Source organism: Bactrocera dorsalis, chromosome 3 (assembly GCF_023373825.1).
Source record: "Bactrocera dorsalis isolate Fly_Bdor chromosome 3, ASM2337382v1, whole genome shotgun sequence".
NCBI lineage: Eukaryota > Metazoa > Arthropoda > Insecta > Diptera > Tephritidae > Bactrocera > Bactrocera dorsalis.
In genome coordinates, this window is record NC_064305.1 from 12,890,115 (window position 1) to 12,909,076 (window position 18,962).

The window sequence follows — 18,962 nt, forward strand, 5'->3', positions numbered from 1 at the left end:
GCGATTCTTTGTGCCAAATTTCACTTTAATATCTTTATTTATGGCTTAGTTATAACACTTTATAGGTTTTCGGTTTCCGCCATTTTGTGAGCGTGGCAGTGGGCCGATTTTGCCCACCTTCGAAGTTAACCTTCTTATGGACCCAAGAAATACGTGTACCAAGTTTCATCATGATATCTCACTTTTTACTCAAGTTACAGCTTGCACGGACGGACGGATGGACAGACAGACATCCGGATTTCAACTCTACTCGTCACCCTGATTACTTTCGTATATATAAATCTATATCTGACCCTTTTAGTTTTAGGACTTACAAACAACCGTTATGTGAACAAAACTATAATATTCTCCTTAGCAACTTTGTTGCGAGAGTATAAAAACACAATGATTACCACTGATCAACCACCGTATTCACCAGATTTGGCTCCGTGTGATTTTTCTTAGTTCCCCAACTGAAATTGAAATTCGGTGGAAAGCGTTTTCAGTCGATCAAAGAGATAACACAAAATTCCCAGAAAGAGCTGAAGGCCATCACAAAAGGTGCTTATGAAAAGTGTTTCGAGGACTGGAAAAATCATTGGCACAAGAATATTATTTCTTGTGGGGATTGCTTTGAAGGTGACCAAATAGACATTGATTAATAATTAAATATATTTCGTTTTATTTACAATTTCCTGGTACTATTTTGTCACAATGTAAAGGCATTCCATTCTTTCATTATATTTATTTTTCATTCTTTATCCAATATCCATTCTTTCACTATAATTATCTCTGTTGGAAGGAAATTTTTAGAAAACGAATCTTTTTGGACTACTATCTGCCTTAATTGATATAGTATAAACCGTGGAAATACAACAAATTCTATGAAGAGTAGCGCTTGAAGCTTTAGATTATTAAAGATAAAGATTAATATAAAGATTAAAAAGTATTGAAAACAATTTTTGAGTTAGAATTTTTCTAGTGCCATACTGTACTTAAACCATCTGCGTTTTAAAATCATTAAAATTGGAGTATCAGCATGACCACATATATACACATAACCTGTACTTTAACCACATCACCGCTTTTAAATTTTAAATCAAGCAGACTAACAACTAACACTTAATAAATTGCCAAATATTTTGGTTTACCCATGTGTCATTATGTCATAAAATTAACTAATTTGTAATTGAAACGCTTCGCTTGCAAATATACATATCTATTATATACGCTATGTTAACAGTATGCGTTATATATGTGGCACTAAAAGTTTCTATGACACCGCAGCAGCCATATTCGCCACAAATTTTGTGATTTCGTACACTTGAATGAGTGTACTTTTTGTAGCAATTACACAAATTAGACGGAGTTGGGCCCAACTGCTAGCAAAATGCTTTAACATATGTTTGATTTTCCAGCAGTAACTAAGTAATGAGCCAACAGCATAATGATGCTTAAGCCAGACTTATTTTTTGCCTAAAACACTTCGCCTTGAAAACTACATTCTTCCACGTTGAGTGCAAACTGAAACCTGTCAACAGCAGCTTATATGCAACGCACATAAGCACATTTTTGCCAAGGCAGTTGCGCACTTTTGTGGTGAAATGGTGAATGAATTCAAATTACATTAAATAAATTGCCGGCAAATAAAATAAATATTATTGCTGCTGTCAAGTGTTTGCAAGTGGTAGTATTGTCTAAAACAGTTAAATATATTTACCAAAACATGTAAAGGTCTTTATAATGCTTGTAAAATAATTTACAAACAATTTGGAGATTTTAAGTTGCGGTTAACTGTATTCCCAATTACTGTAATTTTAAACTTTTAGCACTTAATTTGCATGAATTATTTGTTTGTGAAATTAAAGTCAGTCAAATAAATGCGGTTTCGAAGTTGTCTTAGCAAATAGTTTAGAATTTTATACAAAACCGCTGCAAAAGGTATTAAATATTTGTTCACTTTCGTAGTGGTTGGAAAAGTAAAAAATCGCTTCTCTAAAATGGCATTTCTTCTTTCTCAATTAGTGAAAGGCTCTTTTTAGTACCTAAAAAAGTATTATCAAGGATTTGATTCGATTAGAAAACTTCGTAATTAAGCTTCAAGGCATAGGAGCTTCATAGCGGTAACCTATTTTTTGATTAAATAGATAAATCTTGGGATATGAAAAATGCAATATCGCTAAAACTGAAAATACAGTGGTTTCCAAAATCACCAAAAAAAACTTGTCTGGTTTCAGTAGCCTAACTAGAATATATTCCAATGGGTAATCCATATACATATATATCAATAAATGGATTTATTAAACGAATACTTCGGTGAGGAGATAATTTCACGTTTGGGCCGGTCGATTGGCCGCCAAGATTGTATGATAGTACACCGTTAGACTTTTTTCGTGGGGATATGTAAAATCTAAAGTCTATGTGGACAATCCCGCTACGATTTAAACCTTGGGGCAAAATATCGCGCGTGTTATTGGCCAGTTACCAGTCGAAATGTTCGAACGAGTCATTGAAAAGTGGGCTCAACGTATGGACCAGCTGAGACGTAGTCGCGGCCAACCTTTGAAAGACATAATCTTCAAGAAATAAATGCCAAAAAACGCCCTGTTGAACGATAGTAAACATTTCCCATTAAATTTCAAGTTTCTGTATTTTTTTTTAAGTAGGGGACCTCGAAATGGAACACTCTGTATACACGTTTGAAATCCAGACAAAACATGTGGTGTCACAGTATTAATTATACCGTGTGATATCGAAAATGAAACGAAGCGACCACGGTCCTAACTACATTCCAACATCATATACGCAAGATTATAATTCGTATGTCGTTGTTGTTGTAGTGGTACCAACAGAAAACATTCATGAAGTAGTTTTAAGGAATTTTACCGATTTGACAGTTCTTGACTGGATAAAAATTCGGCTTCGTTCCGATTGCATAATAGTATTGTTCACTTAAAGATTGTCTGCAATATGTAAAATTAATCTAGATATATATAGTATATACGATAAAACTGCAATTTTATATAAGGCATCAAAGTATGATTGCATCCGTGGTTTGGAAATTTTTAATAAGTGGACCTGAACATGCCCCTAAAAAGTTGAGTCTACTTATGTATGTGCCAATTCGCCAAAGCTATATAAACTAAACTAATTGTCTGCTCATAGAGTGTGAACATGTTTGCAATCGGCTGATAACCATGCCCACTCCTCTTATTCCCGTTAGGCTGAAAATTACTAAAAGTATGATAACTCGCTTAATAAATACATCTGAAGCATTAAATTTTACTCCTCAGTTGGTCGAGAAGGGTTTCTATGAAACTGGTAAAAACTTAGCACCGCCCACTTTTAGGTGACATCACATATCCGTGGATCTACTCTACTAATTTCAACAAAATTTGGTAGGTTATGCGATTCTAATATTTATATATTTCGGTGAGAAAATGGGCGAAAACGAACAAAAACCACGCCGACCTCATTTTTATCACAATTTTTAATTTCAACTCAAAATTTCAATGTAGAGAATACTTATGTATACATGCATTATGACAAAAAAATATCCGGAAATTTTTAATACAACGCAAAATATTTAATTATTTATCAATATTGATTTTCGCCATCAAAGTAATCCCCACCAGATGTGTAACACTTATGCCAAAGATTTTCGAAACACTTTTCACAGCCAATTTTTGGAATTCTCTTCAGCTCCTTAAACGAATTTTGTTTTATTTTTTTGATCGACTGAAAACAGGTTCCAAAAAGCGGAAATTTCAGTTTGGAGAACACATGGAGACAAGTCTGGTGAATACGGTAGTTGATCTGGCCTTTAATTCGTTCACAATCGTACCTTTTTTGAGCAAAATAATCAACAATATCACTCGAACTGACTTGCGAGAGAGTTCGAGTTTTCCCTGCTTGACGACTTTCATGCACCATATTTTTCATTTTTTTAATAACTTCTTTAATAGGCATGTCTTCAACGATCTTTCGACCATCTTTGAAAGCTTTGTACCACTCGCAGGTGTTTCTGATAAAACTGAACAAAGTAAGCCTTTTCCAACATTCGCAATGATTGCGGACATAATATTTGGTTAGAAATATAAAACTTTAGACAAATTCTTTGTTCCGTATTTTTATACATTGTAAAAATCGTAACGCATTGCTAAGGTGTACCGACTTAAGCATCTGCTGTAAACAAACTGGTTGACAGACCTTGCTCATATTTGGGATAGTAATTAAGGGCAGTCCTACCACCTTAGCGGCAAAATTTTTTTGAAATCTCATTAAACTGGAGCACTTTAATTACAATTTCCGGGTTGTTTTTTGTCCCAATGTATATCAATCACCAATAAAGTTCTGTTTATACATCTTGACACAAATAAGGCATTTAAGGTATTCCATCTCAACTCTAGATGTTGAGCAAATCAGACTTTTATTTGGACTTTAGTGCGTTTGGCTAACTTTTTACCAAAGATATTGGCCTATCTGTGAGATATATTTATTATTTAAATTAACAGAGAAGATTTTTCCGAAAATATGTGGGGTTGTGCCTAAAATGTATACGATTGGGTCAATATTATCCATCATCCTTATACTACATATACAACTTCTATTCTTTCCGTTGGCCTCATAATGCATATTGATAAAAATAAATCGAAATGCGCATATACAGAGCAAATTGTTAATTCTTTGTTCATTGGTTGACCAAATTTGATCAAAAATCGGGTTTTAAAGTATCTTTTCTGAGTTTAAGCATCAACGTCCTTATTGTTCCACAAACTAAGGCCATAGTAAGTTTGGAATTATTGTTATCAAGTAAATGATATTTCACCTCAATTGGCGCAAAGCTGTGCAATCGGAAAACAATATTCTTTACATTCAAAGTTGTCAAAATTGTTCAATTTGTGCTCATTTTACTTTTCCCATATATTTTATATTGAATTTTTTAAATCTCTATGAATTTCTTAACTCATAAACAAATATATCTACAACTCTGAAAAGGTAATATTCCGATACAAAATTTTTCTCTATATAAAAGATCCAAGGATTTATTTCATAAAACCGTTACTTTAAAAATTATACGCAGATATTTACAGTACACCATGTCGTATGAGCAACACCTAATGTGTGAATCACTTGTATGAATGCTCGCTTCATTTGATGTATAACTTTAATCGCGTATAACAGTTAAACTTTTTTTGTAGAATAAAAAATTTTCTATAAGAATATCGCTCTTTCATAGTTGAAGATTTAGTTGTTTAATTAGAAATTTCAAAAAAATCTTATGTTATAAAGATGAGAAAAAAAAAAAATTTAACCAAGATTAAAATTGAAAATAAAGCGGTGTTTTGCAAAGTTTTATGTATATTTTCGAAAAAATATGTGACTTAAGCTTAAGTTTAAGTGAAAAATTTCATAGGATCCTGGTTTTTAATGCAAAATGTGAAACTTCAGGGAGAGTATGCAAGAAATACATATAACTGGTAAGAAAGAGATACCCTGATATACTGATGATGATTATATTTACTTATGGATTTATGGATAAATATATATATAGATGAAATATACATATATAGATAAAATGCACAATCACTGCGAGCTCACTTCATCAAATTATGCACCAAACAAGAAGCTCCCATGCCCACATAAGTACGCACATACTTGTATGTATGTATATTCATAATTAGGTGCTGCATAATATGTTCTTACTGCATTATATGAGCGCCACAATATCTACTTGCTGCAAAAGCGCCTATTAGGTGCAAATCATCCAACATATGTACATATATATGTACATATGTCAGCATGCAGACCTGCATTTGTAAGCAAGTTGCAAGGCATTGTTGGCATATGTAAATTAAGATGCCATCAACTGGTTTAGACAAGCAAACGAGCAAGCAAGTACGCAGAAGGACATGCGAATGCCATGCTCAAGGCCCTCAAAAAGGACATGCAGTACACAAACACACACATAAACACATATAATATGCTTGTTATGCACGACTTAATTATGCCATTCTAAACAGCGCTGCTATTAAGGGTATGCCACTAAGGCCTCAAAATCGCGCTCGAGTTGGGTCCACTAAGTTCTCTTGTATTATACAATATATGTATGTAATAGGTTAAGGATGTTATGAGCAGGTGAAACTACTCGACGTGCAGACACTTAGCTGCTCAAGCAATTATGCAATTTGTGGCAAGCAGCCATACATAAGCGACTATTTATGCAGTTATTAGTTAATGCATTGGGGAATGTATGCAAGCCTGAGTGCAAAAATACAGGGTGTTAGAGGGACTAAACTTTAAGTGTGAGGATTAGAATTTAAAGGTAAAAGAAAATTCTTAAGGAATACTTTTGTTGGCAGAAGAATTTCTCACAAGAAGCTTCAAACTGGATTTCTCTCTCTATGTTATGTTAATTAAATCGCCATTGAACCGCCATCAGCAACCTCGAAATTTGTTTAAAAATCAGCTTAGGATTCTTAGTTAAACATTTTTTTCTTTCAATATATTATTTTCTTAAAAATCGCTTTCTTCTTTAAATAAAAATCTCTTTTCTTCCCAACCATCATTTTCTTATCCCCAGAAAAACTCAACGTCTTATACGAGCGCAACTGGTCCACATTGGTGCACGAACAGCTGCGTCGCTTCGAAGATTCGATAGTGGCGGCCACACGTCATACAAATAACAGTAGTTACAGCATCGGCATGTTTGGCGGCAGTTCAACGGCGCTGCGCCGCTATGGCAGCACATTCGATGCGTCCACAGATGCCATGTTGGCGCCGACACATTGGACCTTCGGCGAGGCGTTACTCTACTCTGTCACTGTGATAACGACAATTGGTAAGTAAGATATACTATATATATATTATATGTACGGAATCAAGGAAATTAGAAAATATTGCACAGTTTTTTCATTTATAACCGTCAAAAGGCCTATACGAAAGAGTGATCCATTTCGAGGTTTCTTACTTTTTTAAAGAAAAAAACACAGAAACTTCAAATTTAATAGGTAATGTTTATTATCAATCGAAAGAATATTCCTTCGCATTTATTTTTTTGAAGATTATCTCTTTCAAATGTTTACCGTGGCTAGGTTTCAGGTGGTCTATCCCATGAGTACAATTTTCGATGATTCATTCAAGTATTTCGACTGTTAACCCGTGATGTTTTGCTCCAAGGTCTGAATCTAAGCGGAATTATCCGCATAGACTTTAGGCTTATCAATATCAATATCAATATCAATATCAATATCTATATTAATATCAATATCAATATCAATATCAATATCAATATCAATATCAATATCAATATCAATATCAATATCAATATCAATAACAATATCAATATCAATATCAATATCAATATCAATATCAATATCAATATCAATATCAATATCAATATCAATATCAATATCAATATCAATATCAATATCAATATCAATATCAATATCAATATCAATATCAATATCAATATCAATATCAATATCAATATCAATATCAATATCAATATCAATATCCATATCCAATTTTATTGAGAGCGTGAGGATTAAGTAAAAAATCAGTTTTTTCGACTTTCGAGGTTAGCTTCTAAGGTTTAAATTTTTTTTCGAAGTTCGGTTAATAATCGAAAGAAGTTACTAAAATTTGAAAATACGGGCATAATCCCTATTTTCCAGATTTATAATGGGTGTTTACGATTTTTCGGTCAATTTTGGTTGTTATGTGGAGTCAAAGTCGGATCTTCGAAAACTTTTATTTCTTAATACAAAATCCACGACCCAATTTTGACCACTTATTGCACTTGCTGTGTAAGTTGAGGTTAGGTCGTATGATTGACCAAAAACAGCAGCTTCGCTAAATTCCCCAAAAGTATATCTATCTACCGAGATATTTCAATCTCAGTTAGGCAAAATCCGGGCACTAGATTCAGAAGTGATGAAATGATTCCACCTTGCCTTTCTACTGACATATTTGTAAAGGCCGTCCGACAAAATCTTTAGCCAACATCAAGTGGGAACATGCTGGAATATACATCCATCCATTGTCGCGAGATTGATTTTTGCTAAGAGCTGGTAGTTCGGAGAGTATATTATGGTTCACTCAGCGCCAAAAGTATTTCGGAGACCCACAAATTCTGATTGCTAACCAGCGCTTGCTGAACTCTCTCCAACAAAGGTCCAACGCCAGAACCCGAGATGATATCGGAAAAACGACTGTTTTCCAATCGGATAAAATTGGGGAAAAAGTTACCTCCCTAACAAACTCATTGGCTTTGCAGATTCCGGTGAATCTGTTGTGGCCGGACACATTTCAATGAAGCTGCTATCATCAAGGAGTTCATCAAGGACCCCAACAAGTTTGTTACTGCTGCTTCTGCAATCGAAAAAAAGGAAGAAGCCAAAAAGGAGGAGTCGGAGTAAGAGGAAGACTAAACAGCTCAATAAGCAATGGACTTCATGTCTAGTTTCCTTCGTAAGCTCGATCGAAAAGATATGTTACACCATTGAATTAACCGGAAACATAGACATCCTAGTATTTTTTGTTTATAAAAGCAGTTATTAGAGAAATATGCCGGCAAGTCGAAACATCAGAGCCCACTCTCTTGCAGTAGTAAATATATTTTCTGCTACGGTTCGAGCCAATGATGCATTCATTCATTTGAGTGCCTTTAAATATTTTCACAAGACCACTTCCACCAACCGCTGATATAAATAGTGCCATTTTGGCCTGAGAGGGTCAGCTTGCGGGGCCATTTACCGATTTATTGACCCGTTTACAAATTACAGTGCAAAGATTAAATTACTGCATGCCACAAAGTAAATGAAAACAACAACAAACAAACACATACACAAAGCAACATATTTGCCTATGGAGCAGCTAAAAACGCAGCGTTGCCACAGGTACGCAACAGAGTCAGTAGGGTATGTGTATATATAATATAATATATAGTAACCAAACATAAAACTGAAATTCCACAACACACATATAGAAAATATATTTACATTTTGTTGCATGTATGCAGCAACTCCGGGGGGACCTTTCCTTCGTGTACTGCAAGCAGCAATTTTATGCGTAAACGCATTTTTCCTGCAACACTCAGGGATATCATATATTTACCACATGTTATACCTATGTGGCCTCTTGTTGTTGTTACTTTATTTGCTGTAGTGCACCAAGGTTATGCAATGTATGCCAAATACACTACAGTGGAGTAAGGGTTAAGGGGTAAATTGCCAGCTGCACACCGAGTGGCAATGTAGAACACCAACAGCAGCAGCAGCGAATGGCCGCCAACATTTTGAATTGTGTGGCAGTGGCACACACACACACAGTGATCGCCCCCAGCCCGCAGTACACAATTGGAGAGCTGCAGTAAAATTGAAGATAAACATTTGTCTTTTGTTGTGTTTGCCGACAGGCGCTGCCATTCACAGGCACGCAGCTGCCGCACACTGTGTGTGTGCATGTGTGTGTAGGTATGTAGATTTGCTTTTGTAACTATGTGTAGGCGAATAGAGATGCAGCTGAATGCATTCATTTATGTTATAAAGCATACGCATTTATTTGCATTCATGTGCTTTTGACCGCAGACAGCCGAGCGAGCTCCAGTGACTATATGAATACATCATGCCAGCCTCATCATTCATCTCAGTAACCTTTAAGTTGCCTATGCACACACGTTTGTTTTCATGTTTGTGTACACGAACACCTTTACATACATATTTGTGGATATACAGCTGTTGGTGGATGCGTGAATAGGTGTGTTCACTGCAAACTGTAAGCAGTGCAACTCTGTGTGACTCAAGGCTGGAGGTTGAACACAACACTCTTCGTATTCTGTCGCTTTAAAAAATATTATTTAGCTGAACTAGGCATTGGCATAAGAAAATCTGAAATTATCGATTTATTTGTTTTCAGAAATAGAATGTTTAAGTAATTATCGATATTAACAATTTATCGATAATAAGCACTTGTAAAACAAAAAAATCTGATATTATCGTTTTTTTTATTAAAAATAGAAGGAATATTTATGATCGATAATTATCGATAACAATAATTTATCGACAATATTTTTTTTTTAATATATTACATCAATATCTTTATAATAATTCTAAAATTATAAACAAGAAAATATATTGAAATACAGTTTTCGATATCAGGTATTTATCGGTGTAAAAATATTTTATTATAGAAGCGTACCGTAGACAACGCTATTAACATATTCATTTATAAATGCTAGATCAAAACTTTTTAATAATTACTGCATATATTGTATATCGATAAATTTCGTAAATTAAATAATCGATAATTAATTTAGCTTTAAAAAATATAATTTAATTGAACTAAGCTCGTAAAAAAACAAGAAAATCTCAAATTATCGATTTCGTGTTTTATAAATAGAAGGTATATTTATGTGATTATCGATATTAAAAATTTATCGATAATAATTTTTTTTAAATATATTATGTCAATAACTTTTTAATCATTCTATAGTTATAAAAACAAAATTAACAAAAGCAAATATATTGAAATACAGTTTTCGATATCAGGTATTTATCGATATTAAAATATTTTATTAGAGAAATGTACCACAGATATCGCTACTAACATTTTTAATTAGATATACTATATCAATACCTTTTTAGTAATTAGTACGTATAATATATATCGATAAATTTCGTATATTATATAATCGATGGTTATTTAAAAAATAAAATAATATATTTGGAAATATAGCTGTCGATATCCGATATTTATGAACGTAAATTTCTTAGATAATCTAGATTAATACCGTTTTAATAAATACTGCGTTTTTTATACATCGATAAGATCATTTTATCTTAATTTATCGATAATTATTAAAAAATATATATATTAATATATTTGGGTATACGTAATTTAGGTAAAGATACCAGATGTTTATGGATATTAAATTTTTTTATTATATAAAGGGATTCACCGATATCAGATATTTATCGACATTATTAAAACATATTTATTTTGTTAATACATACATATTTTAAATATTTACTGAGCATATATAATCAAACATATTATTCTCGATAAAATTTAAACATTAAAATATCGATAATTTAAGAAAAAAGTAGAATATATGGAAATATAGTTACCGATATCAGATATTCATTGGTATTACAATATATTATTATAGAAATAGAGTTATCGATTTCGATTTTCAGCTATTTATCAATATTAAATTATTTTAATAAATACGTTAGATCAATATTCAGATGTGAGTTATATTCTTAATAAACGTGAGGCATTAGTTTTTATTTATATTAATATCGATAAACTTCTAGTTTTTTAATTAGGTTTCAGAGAGCTGCTATTTTCAAGCCCCCATAAATAATAATGAAATATTAAGCAAATAGTACTACTGCTTATAGCTAATAAAAAAGAAAAATTTGTTGAACAATAAACTTTAACAAAAATATCGATAGTTACTAAAGTGAATACAATACTTTTTTTTATCGATATCGGCTATATAACCCTATTAATTTATTTTATTAAACATATTTGGTCAATATCTATACGTACTGTTTATTTTTATTTATAACGGAACATGTTTTATCAAATATTATTATCGATAAATTTATAATATATTAATTAAGTTGACAAACTGCTCTTTCAGCAGCCTTTTTACTTCCACACTATTTTTTTACTATATATTAATAGTTATAAATAAAGCAACTGTAAAACAATGAATTCGAAAAAAAAAATCGATAATTATCGGTTTAGAAATACAATATATTTGCTGATATCAGCCTGTAATAGACATTACAAAATTTATTAAATATTCCATGCAAGATCTCTTTTAAATACTTATAAAACATATTTTATTAAGTATATTTATGTATATCGATAAATTTCAACCTTAATAATACTAAAAACAGTGCTTACTTTAAAGAAAACATTACGTAATATTACTGCGTGTTATCAATATATCTCAGACATTTATTAGTGAATTTAAAATTTATCGATAATATTAAAAATCGATTATTTATCGATAACAAAAATTTATCGGTATCGAAATTCTGATTTTTAAATGGCAGCTCAAGATATAGATTAAAAATTTATTTTAGCAGTTATTTGGCATTTTAAGTATTTATTTTATAATCGATATATTTTGAGTTATGTAAGTCGAGTTAAGAGGAATAAAAAGTTTAAGGAAAATATATATAAACATATATAAAAGAGGGTATTCTTGCAGAATATTGCTATTTCCATTAAATTTTTAAACACGAAGTCCAGTAGTGCCTTTCCATACATAAAATACTGACGACACACAACCTATCATCGCTAACGCGTTACAATTTAATACAGTAAGTCCATAGGTAATTCCCTCAGCTTCATTTCGGTTTATAGATAATCAAAGAGCAACCCATCAGCAATTCACCAGCACAAATAATCGCCGGCAGCTTACGTCATACATATTAAAATAAAAAGCTACATTTGCCCGCACGAATATCTATGACTTTGTGGCCTTTGCTGACCTAAGGCTGATGCTGCTGAAATACTAAGCAAAAGCACGCCGATCAACCAGAGAACGAGTACAGCAACATAAGCATTTCTAATGGAGACCACAAACAATTGTAGCAACAAGCCTACTGCGCTGCAACTTCACCTAATGGCCTAGGCAGGCGCTATGCTCAGTCAGGCGCTGTGCTACAGTTGTGACCACCATATTGGCTCTGCTACGAAATCGAACTGGTTGTAATGCCTGTTGGCTGCTGTTTACACAGTATTTCAATTGAAGTAAACACTTGAAGGTGCGCCAGATTGCGGTTATATGAATGTGCCACAAACTGCTGTCGATGGCACAAACAAGGGACTTCAATGTGGCCGACCGCAACTTCCAATACTGCTACTTACTTCCTGCCGCTGCTAAGCCACTACTTCCTGCCTGTCTGCCATGCCACCACTACATTTCTTATTGCTATATCAACAACTGGTTCCGAGAAAATGCTTGCCTCTGCTGTGCTTTGCTTTGCTTCCGCTCTGGCATCGCAGGCAGCCGGTGGTGTCTTTCCAATTGCTTCATACTGCTTGGCTACTTATTGCTATTTGATGGTCCGAATATGATTCCTGTTACAAGAATGCAAATATTGTGCGTGTTGTTATTGTGTGATGTTGTTGTTGTTGCTGGGTGAAAGGAAGCGTTTAATTTTATTGTTTGCCTGAGCTGCGCTAGCCGGAGGCTTGTGAGCGGGAAACAAATATGACAACGTTGCAATATGCACTGGAAAAAATATTTCGCACACATACTCGTACAAATATATGACCTATAAATGAGGGATAGGGAAGAGGAAAGGAAATATTCAAATTCAAGTGAACTCAGCAGTTTATTAAAATCTAGAAATATTTTACATTTTTTGGTTAAGAAATTTTTTAATGTCCGTTGTGTGCTGTTTCCACATTCTCTGCAAATTTATTGAAGAAATAATAGTGGAGGAAAATATTTAATAGCATATATTTAAATAAATTACATCATGCTTTCAATTTCTTTTTCCTCTGTCTTGTCAAGTCTCAACAGGCGCGGCTTTTATGTGAAATAATTGACAGTTCTTTGGTATTTGCCATACCATTTTGGGAGCACTGAACCTTGTAGGCGATTATGGATGAAATAAGCGATTCTCAAACACTTTTAGCTATCATTTTGACTTAAATTTTTATTTAAAAATATTATGTTGTCCTCTTTTTGCCTCAAGGAGCAGGAAAAAGCTGTCAGAACATATATCTTCCGCTGAAAATGAAAAAAAACTCCAATTTTCTAAAGCCGGGCTTATAATATAACATAACTCATCACTTAGTTTTATTTAATCAGAATAAACTTCCTAGAAACAGCTATAGAAACATAATATATTGTAAGTTTTTCAACAAGCTGGACAGAGAAAATCTGATGTAACACTTCATCACTTAGTCTTGTTTAATCAGATTAAATTTTCTAGAAAGAAGTCAAAAGTCATCCATCTTTTTTTTATTACAAGTATAGGATCGTAGCTCTGACGCTCTTTTTCTTATGTTACGTAATAGATCTTATTAAAGTTCTAACCGAACTTGAGAATCTCTCGATAAACTTGATCGATTTGACTAAGAAATTTCTACGGTACTATCCGGCTTTTGTAATTTTGCCTGAAGAGATCTGAGATCTCAATAGAAGCCCGATGAAGATTCGGAAAATCTCTTTTCAGCTTTCCATTTTATTCTTACCATCAATTTTATTTATTTTAAGCATTTGAAAATGGCAAAAAGTAATAACAGTTACAGTTACGATATTCCAATAATACTTTGAAAAGTTGATCCTGTGTAAGTTCCAACCGAACTTGAGAACCCCTCGATAAATTTGATCGATTCCACCAAGGAATTTCTGCTGTACTCTTCAGATTTTGTAATTTTGACCGAAGAGACCTCGGAGAAGTCCGACGAACATTTGGAGCACCTTTTTTCAGCTACCCACTTTATTCCTACTACCTTTTATATTGGTTTTGACCGGTTAAAATATAAGAAAAAATAATCAATCTTACAATTTCGATAATTTCTCGCTTTTAATAGTAGATCTTGGGGAAGTTCTAACCAAACTTGAAAACTTCTCCATAAAATTTATCGTTTCAACTAAGAAATTTCTGCTATCCTGTTCAGATTTTGAAATTTTGGCCGAAGACATCTCGAAAATAATCATATACAGATTTGGAGCACCTTTTCTCAACTCTCCCCTTTATTCCACTTTTGTTATTTGATTGGTTAAGATATATAGCAAAAATTACCAATATTTATATTAGGATTTTTCTCGCTTTCCGTAGTAGGTCTTATGGAAGTTCTAACCGAACTTGAGAACCTCTCGATAAATTTCATCGATTCAACTAAGAAATTTCTGCTGTACTATGAATATTTTGTAATTTGGCCGAAGAGACCTCAGGAGAAGTCCACTGAAGGGTTGGAGCTCCTTTCTTCAGCTTTCCATCTTATTCCAACCATCACTTATAATGATTTTGAACAATTATATATATGAAGTCGATCTTGTAGAAGCTCTAATCAAAACTGAGAACTTTTTGATTGTGCTGAACGATTCAGCTCAACAACTCTCTTGTGTTGCCCTGATTTATTAATTTTGGTTGAAGTGCTCGAAAAAGTTAGATGATGATTTTTTGTACCTTTTATCGGTTTTCTGCATTATTTCTACCATCTCGTTTAGTCATTTTGGGCAGATAAAGCCTTAAAAAGAATTATTCTAAGCCACTTTTGTGCGTCTGCGCATATGTATCATTGTTCGAAATTAAAGTTATTTTATGAATTCATTCTGAGCTACTAATGAAGTCAAGACATAATTATTTTCCATTTATAAAAACATATTTTGACACTAATCTCAACTTTAATTATCAAAATTTCGGTTAATGTTGTTCACAAAAAAACCACAAAATTACATTTCTTCATCAAAAACTTAAACTCTTAAAAATTTTCAATTTCAATACTTTTAACACATACATATTTTTTCTCTCTCCCATTTTTTCACTAGGTCATGGCAGCTTGACGCCCCGCACTGCCGCTGGTAAAATCGCTACAATTTTGTACGCGCTAATCGGTGTGCCGCTCATGTTGATGTGTCTCTCCAGTTTGGGTGCGCTGCTGGCGGAGGCGTTACAATGTACCTACGCACGTATCTGTTGTCGGCTAACGCGCCATCAGCACCACCATCACCATACTCATCAACACAGCCAGCCACACAATCAACACCATCACCATCAGCAGCATAAACATGAGAAGGGTCACAGAGAGAAGGAGAAACAACCGCCGCCACATGATCTTTATCAACAACAAACACATCACCTGCAGGTGACCGGTGAGAAGAGCGGGCATTTGCTCGAGGCGTCAGCTGGTTCAATGGGCGTGAGTAGTGGTGGCGGCGGCGGCAGTAAATATGTGAGGCGTTGCAGTGCGGACAGTTTGGATAATGATGTGCTGCTGAAGCGTGGACTGGGCGGTTGCCAGCAGGAAAAGGGGCATGAGGTAAGTGAGAAAGATAAAAAATGTATTGCGTTTTTTTTATGTTGAGAGTAAGTAGCTTAGTTGATTAAGACTAAATGGGTTAAAAATGTTTACTAATCGGCCAAGAAGTTTAGGCCCATCAGCCTCTCCACCTTCTTACTAAAAAGAGACCGATGGACTGGTACATAAGAGGTCCCATTCCGCGCGACTATTTATCAGGAGCGCAACATCACTATTGTATAGGCGAGTCAGTAGCTACTGCCCAGCATACTATCGTGTCGTGGCATAAGGACTTCGCTGTTCCTTAATATAGAGGGAGCTTCCAATAACGTCTTGCCAGAAAAAGTCGTATCTGCTCTGTATGATCTTGGTGTTGAATCAAACATCAATCAATTGATGAGTTACTGAAATGGAATGGGATACGTTGTGGACGAAATGTGTGTAGGGAAACCCCACAAGCACACAAGGGTTTCATTCACTAGAAGAAAAATGATCTCGACGGCACCGCTGCCGCGAATGGTAGACATCCGTCTGTTACCAGCGGATACTCTAAAATATCTAGGATTCATCCTCGATGGGAAGCTTTCATGGAAGCCGAATATCGAAGAGAAAGCAAAAGCGTCATCAATTGACTTATATTGCTATAGAGGAGCCATTGCCAAAAGAGGTCTCTTACCGAAAGTGGTCCTCTGGCTCTATGACGTCGTAGTTAAGCCCATTACGTTCTGTGTAGTCCTTATGTGATGTAGGACTTTAGAAAAGACCACACTTGCTAAGAGGCTCGAGAGAATTCAACGGGCGGCAGTTACCTGCATATCTGGTGCACTAAAGTCCACTCCAACGACACTTAAAGCCATATTGCCCGTAGACATCGTCGGAAGGTGTATGGCTGCGAAAGTTGCCGTCAGACTGAGAGAGTTTGGGTTCCTAAAAGAATATGGGTCTGAACACTTAGGAATCCTCACTTACGTTGACTATATTCCGGATCTCTTGGATCATGGTTCGGCTTGACGAACTCTGGCGGCCCTTCTTTTCCTATATACCGACAAGAGAGATGTGGGTGGGAAGAAGCCGTTGGAGGAGATCGGCAGTGAGCTTCTTTAGTGATTGGTCAAAGCTTGGAAGAAAGGTTGATGGAGGGGTTAGTGTCAGGAGCTCTCTATAAACTCTAGCTTCAAACTTCCCAACTATTGGGGTGTCTTTCAGGCAGAGGTTGCAGCCATTAAGCTAGCAGTAGATTTCTGCTCCGGAGTGCAGTCTCCTTCCGAAAAGTGACCATTTGCTCAGATAGCAGAGCTGCAACTTGCCTTTTTCACCAAAATTCTTTTAATTTAAATTCTATAATCTCCTTCAAAAGCAATAGACACTGAATAAACTTCTAAAAAAAGGTTAATAAAAATGTCGACATTGTAAAATATGAGTTATTAAATTCGCACACATACATACATACACTTCATATCCCTAATGGAGAATTTCAGTATAAAAAATTTATTTTCAGACTAAAGTCCCACAAAAAGTATACTGAACGTTTATTCACGCTAACGACAAATCAATAAGCAAAATTAATAAAATACAAAAACAAGAGCAAAAACGAAAAGAAAACAATAGCAAAAGATAATGAATAAATAATGGTGTTGTATGCGAAAATACAAAAAAAAATCATTAACTGCCAAAACCAACAAGGCACAAATTGGGGTGGGGTGACGGCAAATATTTATATATTCAAGGCCGCTGGCAATATTGCCATACCAATGAAATGCGAAAATTAGAAGACAAGTGGATAAGCAAAACAAACAAGAAATGGGAAATGAGTAAAAAGGTGGAAAAAGTAGGCAATAGGGGAGTATGAGCGGGTGGCGGCGTAGAAGCAGGCAAGTGGCAGAAAGTTATGACCCCTGAACATGTGTATAAAATTATGTGTTGTCTGTATGTATGTGTTTCACATAAAATCGTTAAATCGCCATAATGAGACCCAGTGGAATCATTTGCGTGAGTGTGGAGGCAAGTGGGGGAATTGATTAAGAGCTTTGTTGGAGAAGTGAGTAAAAGAAAACTCTGCCAAAAAACATGATATGAAATTGGGGGTACGAAATGTGGGAGCTAATAAAAGAATGATGAGAAAAATTACTTAATTTTCGCTATGTAAACACGAAGTCGAAGCATATATATATATATATTTAAGTATGGATACAATGATAGCAAGCCATAAAGATTGCCCGCCGTTGGCTTATTATTTTCCATTTTCGCCTTTTGTTTACGAACGAGTTCATTAATTTTGCATTATGTCGATGTGGGAAGATGGGCGCGTTGGAGAAAAGCAACAAATTTCGACGCTAATAAAAATAAGAAAAATAGTCCTGCACACGCATACCCATAACGCTATGAAATAACTTTTTCATATACTATATCTACATGCTACGTTGGTAATACAATGAGGTGAGGAAATTAAACGGTGTCTACAAGTCAAATATTAGTATGCAGAATGTAGCTAATCAATTACGACCCTTCCTGTTGGCCAATTCTATATGCTTCTGGTCGATCGCCTACTTCAAGTGGTCCAGTTGTTCGCAGTAGATGGTAGAATTAAGCGTCTGGCCATATGAGAGCAGCTCATAGTGGATGATTCCCTTCCAAACCCACCATACACACACCAAAACCTTCCTGGCGGTCAATCCCGGCTTGGCCACTGTTTGGGACCTTTGACTACGACGTATGTGATCCACTTTTCGTCGCCAGTCACCATCCGCTCCAAAAATGTTTTTTTTGCGGCACCCAAACATCAAGATTTCTTGTGTTTCTAGCCTTATGCAGATGGCTTATAATGGTGTGGTGACTAACTTCCATCTTCTATGCGATGTCACGAGATACCGCATCCCGGTCTTACGCAATGTTTTCCATGATTTGGTCGTCGTCACACGGATTCCGCGGGCTGGCTTATCCATGGTGTCGTTTTCACCCGCTTGGAATCGTCGTCAAAGCCA

The 18,962-nt window shown here is 34.8% G+C and overlaps 1 protein-coding gene across 2 annotated transcripts in view; it reads left to right on the forward strand.

Moving 5' to 3' along the window:
• The window catches only part of LOC105233244 (uncharacterized), a 217,744-nt gene that overhangs the window by 146,246 nt on the left and 52,536 nt on the right, over positions 1-18,962 (forward strand). For both annotated transcript variants that reach the window (XM_049451540.1, XM_049451539.1), the window contains exons 3-4: positions 6,563-6,820; positions 15,512-16,002. In XM_049451540.1, coding sequence (XP_049307497.1) covers positions 6,563-6,820; positions 15,512-16,002 — 749 coding nt within the window. The remainder of the gene's footprint in view (positions 1-6,562; positions 6,821-15,511; positions 16,003-18,962) is intronic.